We start from the raw sequence: 13,627 nt of genomic DNA on the forward strand, positions 1-13,627 counted from the left end.
CTGAATCAGAGATTTCCATCCGCGGGTCGCTCTTCCAAAAAGCTTTAATAAAATAAAACATCACAATGATATATAAATATGTAAATCCGAATTTTGTTTTTTGTTTTTAAGAGACAATTGTTTGTTATTGTGTGTGTGTGGATGTCGGAGGTGAACGACAACAGACAAAAACATAAACAAGTGTTTTGCCTCTTCGAAAGTGCACCCAGTACGCATGTTCCACAATTTCTAAGAGAGCTAGGGATTGAAGAGAGCTCGCTGCAGTTGCATTCTTAGTGCACTTAGTTCTGAAATACACATGGGGTCGAAAAAATAAAGTTTGGTCTTATTTCAAAATATGCCTCTAGTTTATACGTTTCTCAGCTATCATTACCAACAACAAAGTTGTATTCCAACTTTTGAATTTTAAATCAAAACTGAATATTTGATTTTTTTAAGATTACATTTTTAACAGACTATCAAGATATAAAATTATACGAAAGAAATTTGTATCTTGTTTAAAATTTTTCACTAAGTTCTTCCATCTGCGTTGCTATTGAGTTATCCAGGTCTGTTTTCTGCTTTGTTTGTTCTATCTTTAGTCAGCTTATGCCTCTCCCATTTTGTTGTATACATATATAGGACAAGTGAAACAGGACCGCGCCATGGGTTCATTGCTCCTGGCTGCCGAGATGAACGAACAAACGTAATTTTTTATATGTATTCACTATTTACATATACAGCACGGTACAACATTACTAAATTCTAACTAATCGCCCAGCTCCGGCACCTTGAATATCTTGGCCGTGTTGTCCTCGGAAACAGTCAGCAGGAGGTTTTCCTGCGCCTTATAGACAAACTCGTAGATGTGATAATAGTGTCCCGTCAGCGTGAATTTTAGCGATCCTGTGCGAGCGTCAAATGCATTCAGGTTGCCCTGCGAAGTGGCCGCCAAAATTGTGTTGTCGTTAAGCCACTTGATCCTGGAATGATTGATCAGAATTAGTTAACTGTCCAAGAATAAATGCTATAAGCTAGCCTTTGCTAATTTAATATTTAAGGTTAGTTAATCTAGTTAGTCTTGCCTTATAACCCCATCGTTGGGCACTGGGTTTTCACATATCGTACGTAGCGAGTATTTCGCATAGTCCCAGATGGATATTCGGCCGTCCAGTGAGCCGCAGGCAAAGAGCTTGAGATCAGCCGAAGAAGGAGAAAAAGCCAGGCATTCAATGCCGTGTTCCGATTGAATCGTGCTTACGGGTCCATTGTTAGTGCAAAACAGCATTTTGCCTAAAAGGAAAGAGAGTTATAATGTGGTTTGTTTTTAAAGAAATTATAAAGATTCGGTTAATTGGCCTTTAGTATATGGCTGGGAGAATGCATGGATTACTTTCCCCTTTACGTTTAACCGAATCTTATTCGTTAGGATTTCTCACCTGACCCTTCAGCGCAGATGTAAAAGGGTGAGTCCCTCTCGCAGGCCACCACTGCGTGCGTGATCTCGCCGAATCCCATGGGATGCTGTTCGTTGACCTCCATGAGCACCTGGCAGCTCTTCAGATCCCACAGTTTTACGGATCCGTTCATGTAGGCGGTGAACAGCTTCTTGCCATCACCACTGAGCTCTCCAGACTCGCAACGCGACGACTGTCCTGGCAGGATCTTACAATCTCCGCTGGGTATGCGCCACACAAAGATCTCTCCACTATCACTGCCCGCCAGGAGGATGTGGGCAGCTCGGTGCCAGAAGAGCCAGGACATGTCGCTCATGGAGTACTCCCAGATTTTGGTCAGTACCGGCCGCTCCTCGCGCTGTTCGCTGACCTTGAAGGCGAAAAGTTCGCCGGACAGGTCGCCGGTGGCTAAATAGATACCATCGTGACTGAAATGCGCTTCCGTGACGGTGTCCTTGTGGTCCGTGATCTCGTAGAGGACGTCGCCCGTGGAGGTCTCCCAAACGTAGGCGTGGTCGTCCTCGCTGCCCGTTACAGCCCAATTGTAGGAGGGATGCAGGCTGCAGGCAAAAACGGGAGCCGTGTGCTTCTTAAACGTGATCTCCGCCTCGTCCCTGATGTTGGCTATCCTCTCCCGGTCGCGCAGCTCCTCCTCATCCTCCTCGTCGTCGTCGTCATCGTCGCCACCGGCCATGGCAAGTCGCGCCTCCAGCTGCTCCAAAGTCACCTCCTCCAAGTCGTCATCATCCTCGTCGAGCGGCTGCTCCTCCAGCTCAATTATCTCCTGCAGTTCATCCTCGCCATCGTCGAAGTCCGGCCGGTGAGGCGGCGTGTTGTCCCGCATCTTCAGTGTTTTAGTTGTCCAAAAATCAGGGAAATTGGCTAAAAACAACAATATAGCGTCACACGTGCTAATAGAGATAGAACCCAGGAGTTATCGATAGATTATAGCGCCCAAAAATATTCCATAAACCGTCATGCTTAATTGGCGGGAGGGTGTCTCGGCTGATAGGAGGGTGTCTTCGCTATGCCACGTAAGAGGCCACGTAACGTATCCAAAATTTAATTGGAACGTTGGAAGAATAGTTCGTTTATTATAACGTTAAAGTTTTTCCTTTTTGATTATTATTATACAAATTTTTTTTTAAATCATTTGACAGAGGTACAATTTTTTAAAAATATCAAAAATTCTGATTAGGTCTTGAATACAACAATTTTGAACGTTTAATTTAGAATTTTCACAGCTGGATTTAGGTTTTATTTTATTTATCAGATAAGATCAGCCAGTTTTCTTTACTTTAGGTCTATAAACAACCTTTCCCTTTGCAGTTCGTTTAAAAGTAGACCTTGCACTTAGTTTTTCCCTGACAGTCTGGACCCTTCCAATCAGTTTGTCCACGGAATCCAGAGCACCAAAGTCACATTCAGCGTCGCATATGTCTGCCCTGTGCTCGGTATTTTCCATCTCATTGTCCAGGTCCTTCAATTGCTGATCCATGGCATCGATGCGTTCCAAAAGTTCCCTTTCATAACTCAGAATCTGCTTCGGAAACTCCAGGGCACTTGCCTCCAGTTTACTTAGTTTCTCGTCATATTCCTCAGGAGTTTCAATACCTGCAGCTAATTTGGCAAGGCGATCATCAATCCGATCTTGTTCCCTTTTCATCTCTTCTCTGAAAAGATTTATATTTTTCAGTTGTTCTTGAACTTTTTTATCGAATTGTTCCTTTTCAATTTCAAATTTTAAATGGGTGTATTGTAGTTGCCTGTCCAATTTGTTTATGCCATTTTCAGTTAAATTGTCAATATCCCTTTCTAGTTGGTTGATCTCTAGTTGTAGAGCATTTGGTTGAGATATACCCTTGTTTTGTTTTGGGTCATAAGGTTCCAGATCTTTTTGGTGATTTTGCATTTCCTTAAAACGCTTTTTGACCATGTTTTCTTGTTTCTCGTAATAAGCTATGGTATCACTTTTACCCTTATTAATTTTTTCCAAACGCGCTTTTAATTTTATAGAATCATTTGAACAAAATCTTACTGAACTTAAATTCTTGAGTTCCAAATCAAAGTCTGCCTTGCCTTCTCTCTTAATTGTCTCTTTAATTGTCGTTTTAACAATTGTGATATTAGTTAATACCGACGAATTTTGTTTAACCATTTCGTTTATTGCATCCAAAGATTTTTTAAGTTTGGGCCAATTTACGGATTTTATTGAACTCATATTATTGATTGTGTATTCCAAGTTGTCCACTTTTGAATGGAGGTTCTTAATAAATACGCCTTTTTGAAGGCATCCTTTTTCGTATAAGGAACTTAGCTTCTGAAGATTTTCGTTTTTCAAGGTAAGCTGATTTTCCGTTACTGAAAGTGTTTTATTGGTACTAGCTAGTCTTTCTTTTAAGGGATCTATTAGTTTTGATAAATCTTTAAGGGTATTTTCGAGGTTTAGTTCTCTTAAAATTTTTTCTATGTTGTCAATCTGTTCTTTTTCATGGTTACAACAATTATCCTTGTTTTGCTGATTGCCAAGAGAACTTTCTAGCTGACGAATAGCCTTAAGTTGACTGAAAATAATTTCTTCTAAGCTTTTCTCCGTATCAAGCAATGGCTGGTAGTCAAAGCTTGGTTTCTGTGAGTCTAAATCTTTAATATTACCTTCAAAATTGTTTTTTAAATCGTTCAGCTTATTCAAAATGTTGGGGCAACATTTCCCTGTTGAATAATTGGCACCGGTTCTTAAGTACATTACCCTGTTTAAGTTCGCGAATCTGTTTTTGAGCCTGGAAAGATCTGAACTTATATCAGTGTACTCTGGTTTGGCAGTGGGTTCTATGCCCTGCAGTTCCCGTAAAAAATCTAGGCCATCGTGTATGATTTCCAATCGATCTCTGACTGAATCGTAGGGACAGCATTTATTCTTGGCATCCTTTCCAAGTCCTGCTAAAACCTCAGAAAATCTCTTCATATTTTGACCTAACCTCAGGCTTGCTTTGATTTCGCTAAAAATCCATTCGCCAAATGGACTTTTTTCATCGCAGTGTTTTCCGCTATGCTCTCTTTCATTAAATTCCGATACATTTGATCCATCTTCATCTGGTGTCTCGGTCGTTTCGTCAGAAATATCGGTTCTATTGCACCAACCTTGCCATTTCCCAAATGCCACCTTGGTATTCCGGCCTTTTTCGGTCGTCTTAATCACCAGGAAAAGATTTTGGATTAGGAACCTGTCGTCAATGTATTTCTGCCATTTGGCGGCCATTTCCCAAAACAGTTTTTCTCCATAGGTCGAGAGACCCGTCGGTACGCAGTTTCCCTTTCTGTAATCAGCTTTTTCGTCATCTTTAACCTGTTTTTCCTCAGGAGTTGCCTCGTCTACATCGGCGTAGTCGGGCGCTATGTCCCAGACGTTGCGGCAAACCCTTATTAACTTTACACAAAGCTCATACTTCTCGATATCGCCACGAAATATTTGATAGGCAATATCGCTTTTTTTCTGGGCGGCCACCACAACCAGGTAAATGATCAGAAGTCCTAAGCGAACCTGCATAAGAAATAACTAAGTTAATGCTAGTACAACAACAATTCATAGAAATTAAAGGAAACATTTACAAAAAGGGTGGATAAAGAAGCTTTCGCGAATTATCATAAACGTAAGGTATTTTTTACCTTTGAGATATAAACTTATATTTTTTTATTCTAATGAAAATATTAATGACCCACTGTTTTATGTATTTCCTATTGATAAATCAATAAATGGTAGCAAATTCTATGTTAGTGGGATGTATCTAAATTTAAAATATTTGTATCACTTTCCGACTAAAATAGCTCAGTGGTTACAACGTTTTTTTGATCTCCAAAAAGATTTCCATGACGCATTGTATTGGTAAAACTCAAATATTAAACAATTATAATTGTTAAACATCATCGGTTATATTTTTAGAATATCTCGGGGATGATTTCTTTTCAAAATTCTTTTGATTTTTTTCAGGGGTTGGCTATTTACCATGACTAGTCTGCTAACTTGGCTGCTTGATTTACATCTGATTGCTTTCATTCTTTGGGACCCATTACGGTCTACCCCCAACTCCACCTGGGCAACCTTTTCTAATTCAATTCGAAATGGCCCGGGTGCGGAGGGACCTGTCTATTGTTACCCTCTTCTAGGGTCCGGTGCATTTATTTTTGTTTAGGTGCATTTCGGTTTCCATTCCCACGGTTTCTTCCGTACGTGTCCTGCGCGTGAGGAGCGCACGCATAACGTACGTTCCCATGATTTTATAAGGAGGGTTCTTAAAAGGAGTCACGGAAAAAAGGAAATGATTAGGGGAAGCAATTCTAGCAATCCTCCTACCTGCTTAATTGTAGGGGTTTTTATTGATAAGATTCAGGGTAAACATTAACAGGAAAAAGATTTATGCCAAATGGTGTAGATATGATACTCTTTCGGTTTTTCTTTATTTGATTAAGTCTGTAGACTTTAACTATTATCGTTTCTTTTTATTTATTCAAAATGTTTATTTTTCATTGATGAAAGTGATAATAATCCCATACAAGTGAGTAGTAGTTATTTAACATTACATTTTTGGAATCTTTTGAACTTCAGTTGACTTAGTTCTATATATCAAAAAACTGTTTACGTCTTCAAAATTAATCAGATCACAGGATAAATAATTTTTATTTTATCTTGATTAATTTTTACAAATATGAAACTTATATAAGGTAACATTAATCTAAACCCTTAATGACAAAATGCATTATGTTCACAAGCATATCAAATTAACCAGCATAAATCTGTAACGTTGATAGTTGTCTTCATTGTACATACTATAATAAATATTAAAATACCCTTGTTTCTTTCTAAAGCTTATTATATTCGCTTTGAAGGGTCCCCCATTGCAGGGTGTCTATGCTTACTACATATATTCGACGTAGAACCGTATTCCCTGATTTTGCTATGCGTAAATAGTCCCGCATCTGATTGACTTGGTCATGAACGGTCATTAAACTGCATTTCCAGAGGGGCGTAAAGTGTTCTGTATATCTACATGCATATACGCGCTATGTGTATCTGTATCTGCATCCACATGTGAGTGCCTGTGTTTTATATGCGGAATGCACATAAGCCCCACTGGCGAGGGACGATTCTTGTTTTTGGGGTCCGCGTCCGCGAGATCGTTAAAAACGAGTCAAAGTCAAAGGAAGGGACTGGAGGGTCTGGAGTGAGAGGTGCGGCGAACCCTAGAGATGCTGCCGAACGTGCGTGTGGAAGAAGATTAAACGAAAACAAATCACACCAACAGCACAAAGGAAGCAAAGTCAAAAGAGTTTTCAACGTACAGTACAGTTCGAAAAAAAACTTTCTATAAATTCAATCTAAACTAACTATTTAATAAAATAAATTTGACTTCTGCTGTGTTTTAAGGCTGCTAAAGAAAGTACATCATTTTGATAACATACTATATTTTGATTAAAGAAGAAGAGACTGTGGGTTTTGTCGAGTTTGGTAAACCTGGAACCCCAAAACAAGGTTTTAACCTTATAATCTCTATTCTCTTAAGTTCGAAGGGTTCATTTTCGCCTGTATACAATTGGAAACAATTGGAAACATAATATTCGAGAATTAAGAAATGCACTATGGCGGTTTAACTATGTAAATTGAAAAACAATACTTATTTTTTAATATACAAATTGTGCTTAGTTTTTGTGAGAAATTTTCATTTTAGGCCGTTTAACGCCTTAAAGTAGGCAATACTTTTGTAATTATAGACTAAGGGCAACTTAACTAACAGCTTAAATATACTAACATTTTTTGAATTTAACGAAGGAATGCAGGATACTTTTTCTTATGAACAATATAGTTTTTCGTTAAGGAATTCCGTTTATGGAATGGATGACACATTCTCTCAGTGTAGACGAAACGAATGACCTGAAGTAAACAGAAGATCGAGCGAGGGGAGGGTAAAAAGTAAAAAGTGATAAACATAAAATGGGTAGTAGCCCGTCGACTGTAGATAACCGAAAAGGGCCCACAATAAATGGTTGATAACGAAGGGCAAACACACACAGACACAACCAAAGAGAGCCGGGCAAATGGACCTGTGTGTGTAAGTGTGCAGGGTACTGAGCTGGTGTGAGTGCCAGTGCGCTTTGTTTATCTCTATTTACGCGGCAGCGGCGTCAACGTCGTCGGACCTCGCGAGTTGTATAAAATCCGGCGATCCGCCGATCGGAGAGTCAGTGCTCAATGTAAACCGTTAACGATCACATCTCCTCATCTCGTGAAGAACCACCCACTCCCCTCTCCCGAGGGAGAAATGGGAGAGGGCGGCGAGCGAGGATTGCTGCAGCTTTAAACGCGCTCCAAGCGCAACCCCCTACGTAATCCTACGTAATCTTGGATGGTACAGAAGCTTTAAAGACCGCTTGGCTCCCCCACTACTCCCACTACCAACCATCAGTCCACCCACTCGAAATTGGAGGACAAGGACATGGTCACGGTGATCGAGGAACGATTGGAGGACCCAACAGGACCGGGCTGGAGGAAAGTGCAATGGTGACTTGGCAGGACACAAAAACTCGAACAGAAGACTCCGTTTCGACTGCGTCTCCCGCAAGGTCAACACCCCCACAATATCATGTGCAATATTAGTTGATTTTCTATTAACTGATTTGTTATTAACTAATTTGTTGTTGGTTTCACGTTCCTGGAACGTTAACTGTGATTGTTAAATCCCTAAAGTTAAGATTTTATTGTTAAGCCTTTGTTATGTTTGAAAACCGAGATTTTACTATTGTAAAATCTGTAGACTGCGTTATGTTTAAGAAAGCAACAGCGTCGCGTCACGTCTTCCATTACCGTTTAGTGCAATGTAGCTTGTAAGAAAATTAGTTTTTCCTTTGTTGAAATAAAACAGCTCTTCATGGGAAAGCTAACAAAAACAATTCTTGGGTGTTTTTAATTTATGAATTATTCTGAAACTTTGCCAAAAATACAATGGATTCTGAGCCTTGTTGGCTTCACAGAAACATACTTCATTTACATTTTTATTTTACATTTTCAGCATCATATTTTTTACAGATGGTATAAAAATAAACAGACTTCGGGAAAGGTAATCAAGAAATAAAGAATGTATATATACTTCGTCTTCAACATATCTTTGAATATCTACCAAAAAACCTTCCAATCCTGCTTATCAAAACTAAACAACTCAAGTCTTCGATTAAAAATTATATATGATTGGTCACTGGCCATTTTTAAAGTTAAACGTAAGTGTTACCGAATGAAATTATAGGCCAATAAATGCTTTGATAAAATTTTAATTCTTTGTAAAAAATCCGAATAACATTTGGTGATTATTTAATTATTGTCAATGAAACAACACTTGGAACCACCGATTTGTACGATTAGTAACCGAGGTTTGATTACTCTGGTCTTGCTACCTGCTTATCCATGATATACCCTTTTTGAGATGTTTTTGTTTTGTACCAAACTACGTTAATGGGTAGGAAGATAAACGACTTTCTCTTGGTGCCGCTTTGTGTAGCTATCAGTTTATTTGAGTATACATAAAAATCTCAGAAAAAACCCTAAACAGAAACCATTGAGCTATTATCTAAACTCTCATATGTTATGCTGATGGTAGATTTCCCCACCGCTTTCCACACATTTTCTAAAATCGCAGCCGTATCTTTAAGTAAACAATAAAGAGAAACCCAGCACATGTTTGGTATCGTGGGAATGTCCTACATCTTTAAAGGATCTGCAGACAGGATTTTTTGCATGTTTACCCAAGCTGTAAATGCCACATGTTGTAAATGCCATAGTAAATAATAAGAAATTTAAATTCGTTTCAATGTTTATTTAAGTTTTTTGCTTTTGCTTACAATTTTATTTTGAAAATCCAAACAATTGGAACCCTTTTTTGACCAGCAAAAAAAGGGATAATTGTTGGTATACCTCCCGCCACGTATTTATGTGGTGACCCCACCGCTTTTTTGGGAATTTTCAGTGAGCCAGAAAATCCGAAAAGCACTGCCCAAGACCGATGAACCCAAAGTCGAAGTGCCCAAACTCTGGAGTACCCATCCCGCTGGAGAGCCGAGCTCCAGGCCAGTTGAAGTTATCCCAATTGAAAGTTGAAAAACACCACTGTTGATCAAGGTTGAAGTTGCAGCTCCAGGTGATTGGTTCAAGCTTGAGCCCAGCGATCCAGGAAGTTCCATTCGATGGCGTAGGGTTCGCAGGCTTTGGGTTGCACCGAGGTCCAGAAGAAAGTGCCGCCATTGGTGCGTGCGAAATGGACGGGAACGTAGTAGTCCTCCTGATCGATGGTGTGCAGCTCGCCGGATCCGTTTTCATTATACACGATGACGGCATCTTCCTTGGCGCACTGGCGAATTTCCTCGATCAGGCGGTGCTCCAGATGCTCGTTGGCCATGTTGTCCATATCGTTGTTGAGCCACTCGAACTCGGCCTCCTTCTCCTCGGAGGCTATGTAGGAGCTCCTCTTGGCCTGCTCCTTCTTCAGGCTGAAGAATTGTCCGAGAAGGGGCTTGAGCAGATTCTTCAGGCGACGAGACGGAGACACTTTCGACTTGTACATGGTGTTGAGGTTCTTCTGCTTGCTGATGGCGGACATTAGATAGTTTTTCTTAGATGTTTTGGTGGTGAGTTCTCGGAGAATGTGTGCTGAGATGTGCTCGCTTCGACGTTCGAATGCTGTGTGATGCTGTTTCTAAGATCAGAGGCGCTATTTATACCTTCTCGGCAGCCAGGAGAGATCCTACAGCATCTCGGCCAATCGCATCGCTCGAAAGGCAGGCAGGTGCAAGGATCCGAAATTTCACACGTTAGTCAGTGGCAGCAGGTAGGTCCTGCAGGACCTGAGATCCGAGATCTTGTGCGAAGCGTGGGAATCTCGGGCCCATTTCTCCTTCCAAGACAATTATCCTCCGGAGGAATCCTTGGCGTGGGAACAGCACATTTCGGGCCTTCTCTCGGAGACCCAGTTATTGTTTGGGATTTCGGTTGGGTTTGTTGTGCCAGTTCGTCAGAAATATGTCGATCCTGTAACTGAAAACCAGTAACATTCTAAGCCAAATTTATACAAATCGTGCACTTTCATTCTTATGGTTATTGTTTGGCTGATTAGTGATGGCATCGCAAAAAGTCCTTTGAGGCACGATCTTGAGATTTCTCACGTTCGGTTGGGGAGCTCGACGTATTTTGATTATTTGAATTATGTACTTGCAATCTATTTTCGTGTCACGACAGGGGGTTCGATTTTTTGATCATCTCTAGACCTTTTTTTTTTTTGGTTCATACCCTCAATTAATTGAATGGGGGTTTATTTTTTGTGAATGTATCGTATTATAACTCATTTATTGTGGGATGAAATTATTGTTGGTCTCACATTTATATTTACAGCTTGTGGGAATTGGTATCCCGTGTTCTAATGGCACTCGATTATAATGAAATATAAGATTGTTGATAAGGTGTTTGTTATGATCTTGGCGTGCAGCTAAAAATTCATGTCGGAAATATTTAATGGCAAACAGCCCATCAAATTTACTTGATGATTCAAATCTTTATTGCCTAATCCTTGATATTTGCCCAATATTTGTATTAATTTCTGAAATATTCAAAATAACGAAAACTTGTGATTAGGGTTATTACAACTGCTTAAACCATACCCAATAGGAATTTGTTTAAATATAAAATGCAAATAAATATGTAAATTATAAAATTCGGTGACATACAAAATGTACACAATTATTTTTTCAAAAACAAATTTTAAAGTACTGTATTATTTGCAAAATATTGTATTATTTTGTAGCATGAATAGATTAAGTCCATTTTTTCCTTCATTTTATACATTTTTATACCTTTAAACATACTAAGTAAATAATATTAAAATTTTTTAGGGCTTTATCATAAATGTTCTTGTATTTATAAATTCCATAAATTCATATAAATATCTTCTTGTGCCTCTACCATTCTAAATTTCAACCAGTTCTGTTATGCCGAACTGTACCTAAATGTATGCTTTCATTAAAGAATCTGCACTGACAACCTATATGTAAAAACTATTTACATAACGCATACACAACCTTATGTACGCACATTCCCCTTTTTGAAAAGGCTGAAAGATCGAACTGATCCGTGCGGCCTTTTCGCATTTATTATTGAGATAGGATTGGCTTTGTTGCTGCTGCAGGGCCCTTGTTTTTGTTTATCATCTTAGGGACCCTCTCTACCTGTTCCGATGCAATTCGAGATTTATTTTGTCCAGGGCCCAACCCTAAGAAGGAGCGCAGAAAACGAAAATCAGAAATCCCCTCAAGGTAACAGGTTTCCCCAGCTCGCTCCGCTGGATTTTTCGAGTTTTTCGAATCCACAACAGGTTTTGATGAAAAGGGAACAGGTAAAGGTTTTTTATCGAGTTAAGGTTCTTAGGGTCTTGCTGTCTTCCATGAATGGGGAAGGGGTAAGAACGGTTTTTGGTTTACAAATTCTTGGAAAACCTTCAAGGAAATTAAAATGACAAAGGGGAAAGTTCGAATAAGAAATCAGAAATGCCAACAAGTTTCAATATTAATATTATGTATTTATTCATACTCTTAAACATAGATGGAAGACAATGATTAAAGCTGATTATTTATGCATTTTAAAATGTCCACTTGCAGATTGCGGAGTTAAAGCTGATGCGGATGTTTAGAGACCGATTCCGATGGAGTCTTTAAAGCTGTTTAGGATGTTGGGTTTTTAGAGATTTCCCATTTTCCTCAATCACAGTTGTACAAGCTCGGCTTCCAGTTTCTCGTTCTGGGCATTCTGGAGCTCCTCATCGGACATTGGCAGTGGGAGTTCCTTCGGGATGGTCTGGCTTTTGAGTTGCTGGTGACCCGAAGTCTTGAAGATTTTGCAGGCCACCTTGAAGATCTTCTTCATGGCCTTGGCGGGGGTGTAGGTCTTCTTCTGGCAGACGGGACTGTAGGTGGTGTTCATCAGAGTTTCGTAGGCCATTTTTGCAGTTTAGTTTTTCGATTTGTGGTAGACTGATCTTGACTGTTCAACGTTGGGATTGAATATGATGTCCTATTCGGAATGCCGCTCTGTTCTTATACCCGATCCTGGTGAAATCAACCCCTAGCAACGACCAATCAGGACGAGTCCTGGCGCAGGTGTTTTTCGGTTTCTCCAAATATGAGAGTCACGCATTCCTCAACTCTCTGCAGGTAGTTTCGGTTCGGATCGGATAGGATCGTTTCGGGTCCCTTTTGCGAGCGACCCTTGCACGTGTGCGAAGTAAGGCCAGTTTTTGAAGGCCCTAAATAAATCTCTCCCTCGATTTCGTCGTGGGAGAGTATAATTTCAGTCGAATACTTATCGGACGATGCGGCAAGCATGCACAAATAACCAAAAAAGAGAAGAAAAAACCATCATCCCTTTTTCATGGGTTCGGGTTAGTAATTTGAGTGGTTTGTTTGCGGAGGACTCGGCTCGAATTTATGCCTTGATTAGTTTTTGGCTATTAATTGTTAATAGGCTGACAGTGGAGGATAAAAGTGACAGACCCTCGTTAAACACATGTTGTCGGCAAACGAAAAATATTTACACGTCAACATTTCATTTTTGATCAGTACAGGTAGACTGTGGTCCTTTCGAATACAGTGAACAATCAGTTTGAGGTCCTCATGATTTTTCTAGATATTTCGATTGCCTCTGAGTCGAGATGGTGATGCTGGTTATTCTTTAGCAGTGTTTACTGTCCTCACACTTGATCCTTTTTGCATTGTCTTTGTTCGTTAGCAGAATTTAAATTTCATATCGTGTCGAAACTCTGATTTCACTGTTTATTGCGGAGCAGGATTCTTCCCTTAAAATCTGCCCAAGGCTACACAGATTTTTCTGGATTTCTTGGGTTTCTGGAACCACTTCAGAAATATGCTTTTTGTATCGCAGGCCTCACTATCCCCACACTTGTTTCTTCGGGTTCTCTCTCCAATTTCTTCACCGAGAAAATTAAAATTTCGTTGTGTGTCGAAATTCAGATTTCGTCCCCTATTGAAATACTTGCCACTTGTGATTTCGGATTCATTCGTATTCTAGTCGGGTAGGATCGAGTACTATTGGGTGGAGTGAGGTAGGTCCCTGGGTTATCCACTTGGGGGGTGAACAACCAGGAATC

General features: G+C 39.9%; 4 protein-coding genes across 4 annotated transcripts; all 4 read right to left on the bottom strand.

Moving 5' to 3' along the window:
• Positions 1-686: 686 nt before the first annotated feature.
• On the bottom strand, positions 687-2,368 carry LOC108012477 (angio-associated migratory cell protein). The gene is made up of 3 exons (XM_017077874.4): positions 1,419-2,368; positions 1,065-1,272; positions 687-962 (listed from the first exon to the last, which is right to left on the bottom strand). The coding sequence occupies exons 1-3, from the start codon at positions 2,278-2,280 to the stop codon at positions 749-751; spliced, it is 1,284 nt and encodes a 427-aa protein (XP_016933363.3). The 5' UTR covers positions 2,281-2,368; the 3' UTR covers positions 687-748.
• Positions 2,369-2,715: 347 nt separating this feature from the next.
• On the bottom strand, positions 2,716-5,770 carry LOC108012705 (putative leucine-rich repeat-containing protein DDB_G0290503). Its single transcript, XM_017078132.3, has 2 exons — positions 5,440-5,770; positions 2,716-4,977 (listed from the first exon to the last, which is right to left on the bottom strand). The coding sequence occupies exons 1-2, from the start codon at positions 5,488-5,490 to the stop codon at positions 2,716-2,718; spliced, it is 2,313 nt and encodes a 770-aa protein (XP_016933621.3). The 5' UTR covers positions 5,491-5,770.
• A 3,510-nt stretch (positions 5,771-9,280) lies between these two features.
• Positions 9,281-10,174, bottom strand: Ocho (ocho). Its single transcript, XM_017078164.4, has one exon. It carries the CDS (start codon positions 10,073-10,075, stop codon positions 9,626-9,628), a length of 450 nt encoding a protein of 149 aa, XP_016933653.2. The 5' UTR covers positions 10,076-10,174; the 3' UTR covers positions 9,281-9,625.
• A 1,848-nt stretch (positions 10,175-12,022) lies between these two features.
• On the bottom strand, positions 12,023-12,533 carry Brd (Bearded). The gene has a single exon (XM_017078222.4). It carries the CDS (start codon positions 12,460-12,462, stop codon positions 12,226-12,228), a length of 237 nt encoding a protein of 78 aa, XP_016933711.1. The 5' UTR covers positions 12,463-12,533; the 3' UTR covers positions 12,023-12,225.
• Positions 12,534-13,627: the final 1,094 nt, after the last annotated feature.

Source organism: Drosophila suzukii, chromosome 3 (genome assembly GCF_043229965.1).
Source record: "Drosophila suzukii chromosome 3, CBGP_Dsuzu_IsoJpt1.0, whole genome shotgun sequence".
Lineage (NCBI taxonomy): Eukaryota > Metazoa > Arthropoda > Insecta > Diptera > Drosophilidae > Drosophila > Drosophila suzukii.

Excerpts from the sequence above, each read along its gene's own strand:
- LOC108012477 (XM_017077874.4), bottom strand. The coding sequence starts at position 2,280 with ATGCGGGACAACACGCCGCCTCACCGGCCGGACTTCGACGATGGCGAG. Across the intron at positions 1,273-1,418 it reads CATCTGCGCTGAAGGGTCAG|GCAAAATGCTGTTTTGCACT; the intron begins GTGAGAAATCCT and ends CTTTCCTTTTAG. Across the intron at positions 963-1,064 it reads CCCAACGATGGGGTTATAAG|GATCAAGTGGCTTAACGACA; the intron begins GCAAGACTAACT and ends CAATCATTCCAG.
- LOC108012705 (XM_017078132.3), bottom strand. The coding sequence starts at position 5,490 with ATGAAAGCAATCAGATGTAAATCAAGCAGCCAAGTTAGCAGACTAGTC. Across the intron at positions 4,978-5,439 it reads AAGTTAGCAGACTAGTCATG|GTTCGCTTAGGACTTCTGAT; the intron begins GTAAATAGCCAA and ends TTTCTTATGCAG.
- Ocho (XM_017078164.4), bottom strand. The coding sequence starts at position 10,075 with ATGTCCGCCATCAGCAAGCAGAAGAACCTCAACACCATGTACAAGTCG.
- Brd (XM_017078222.4), bottom strand. The coding sequence starts at position 12,462 with ATGGCCTACGAAACTCTGATGAACACCACCTACAGTCCCGTCTGCCAG.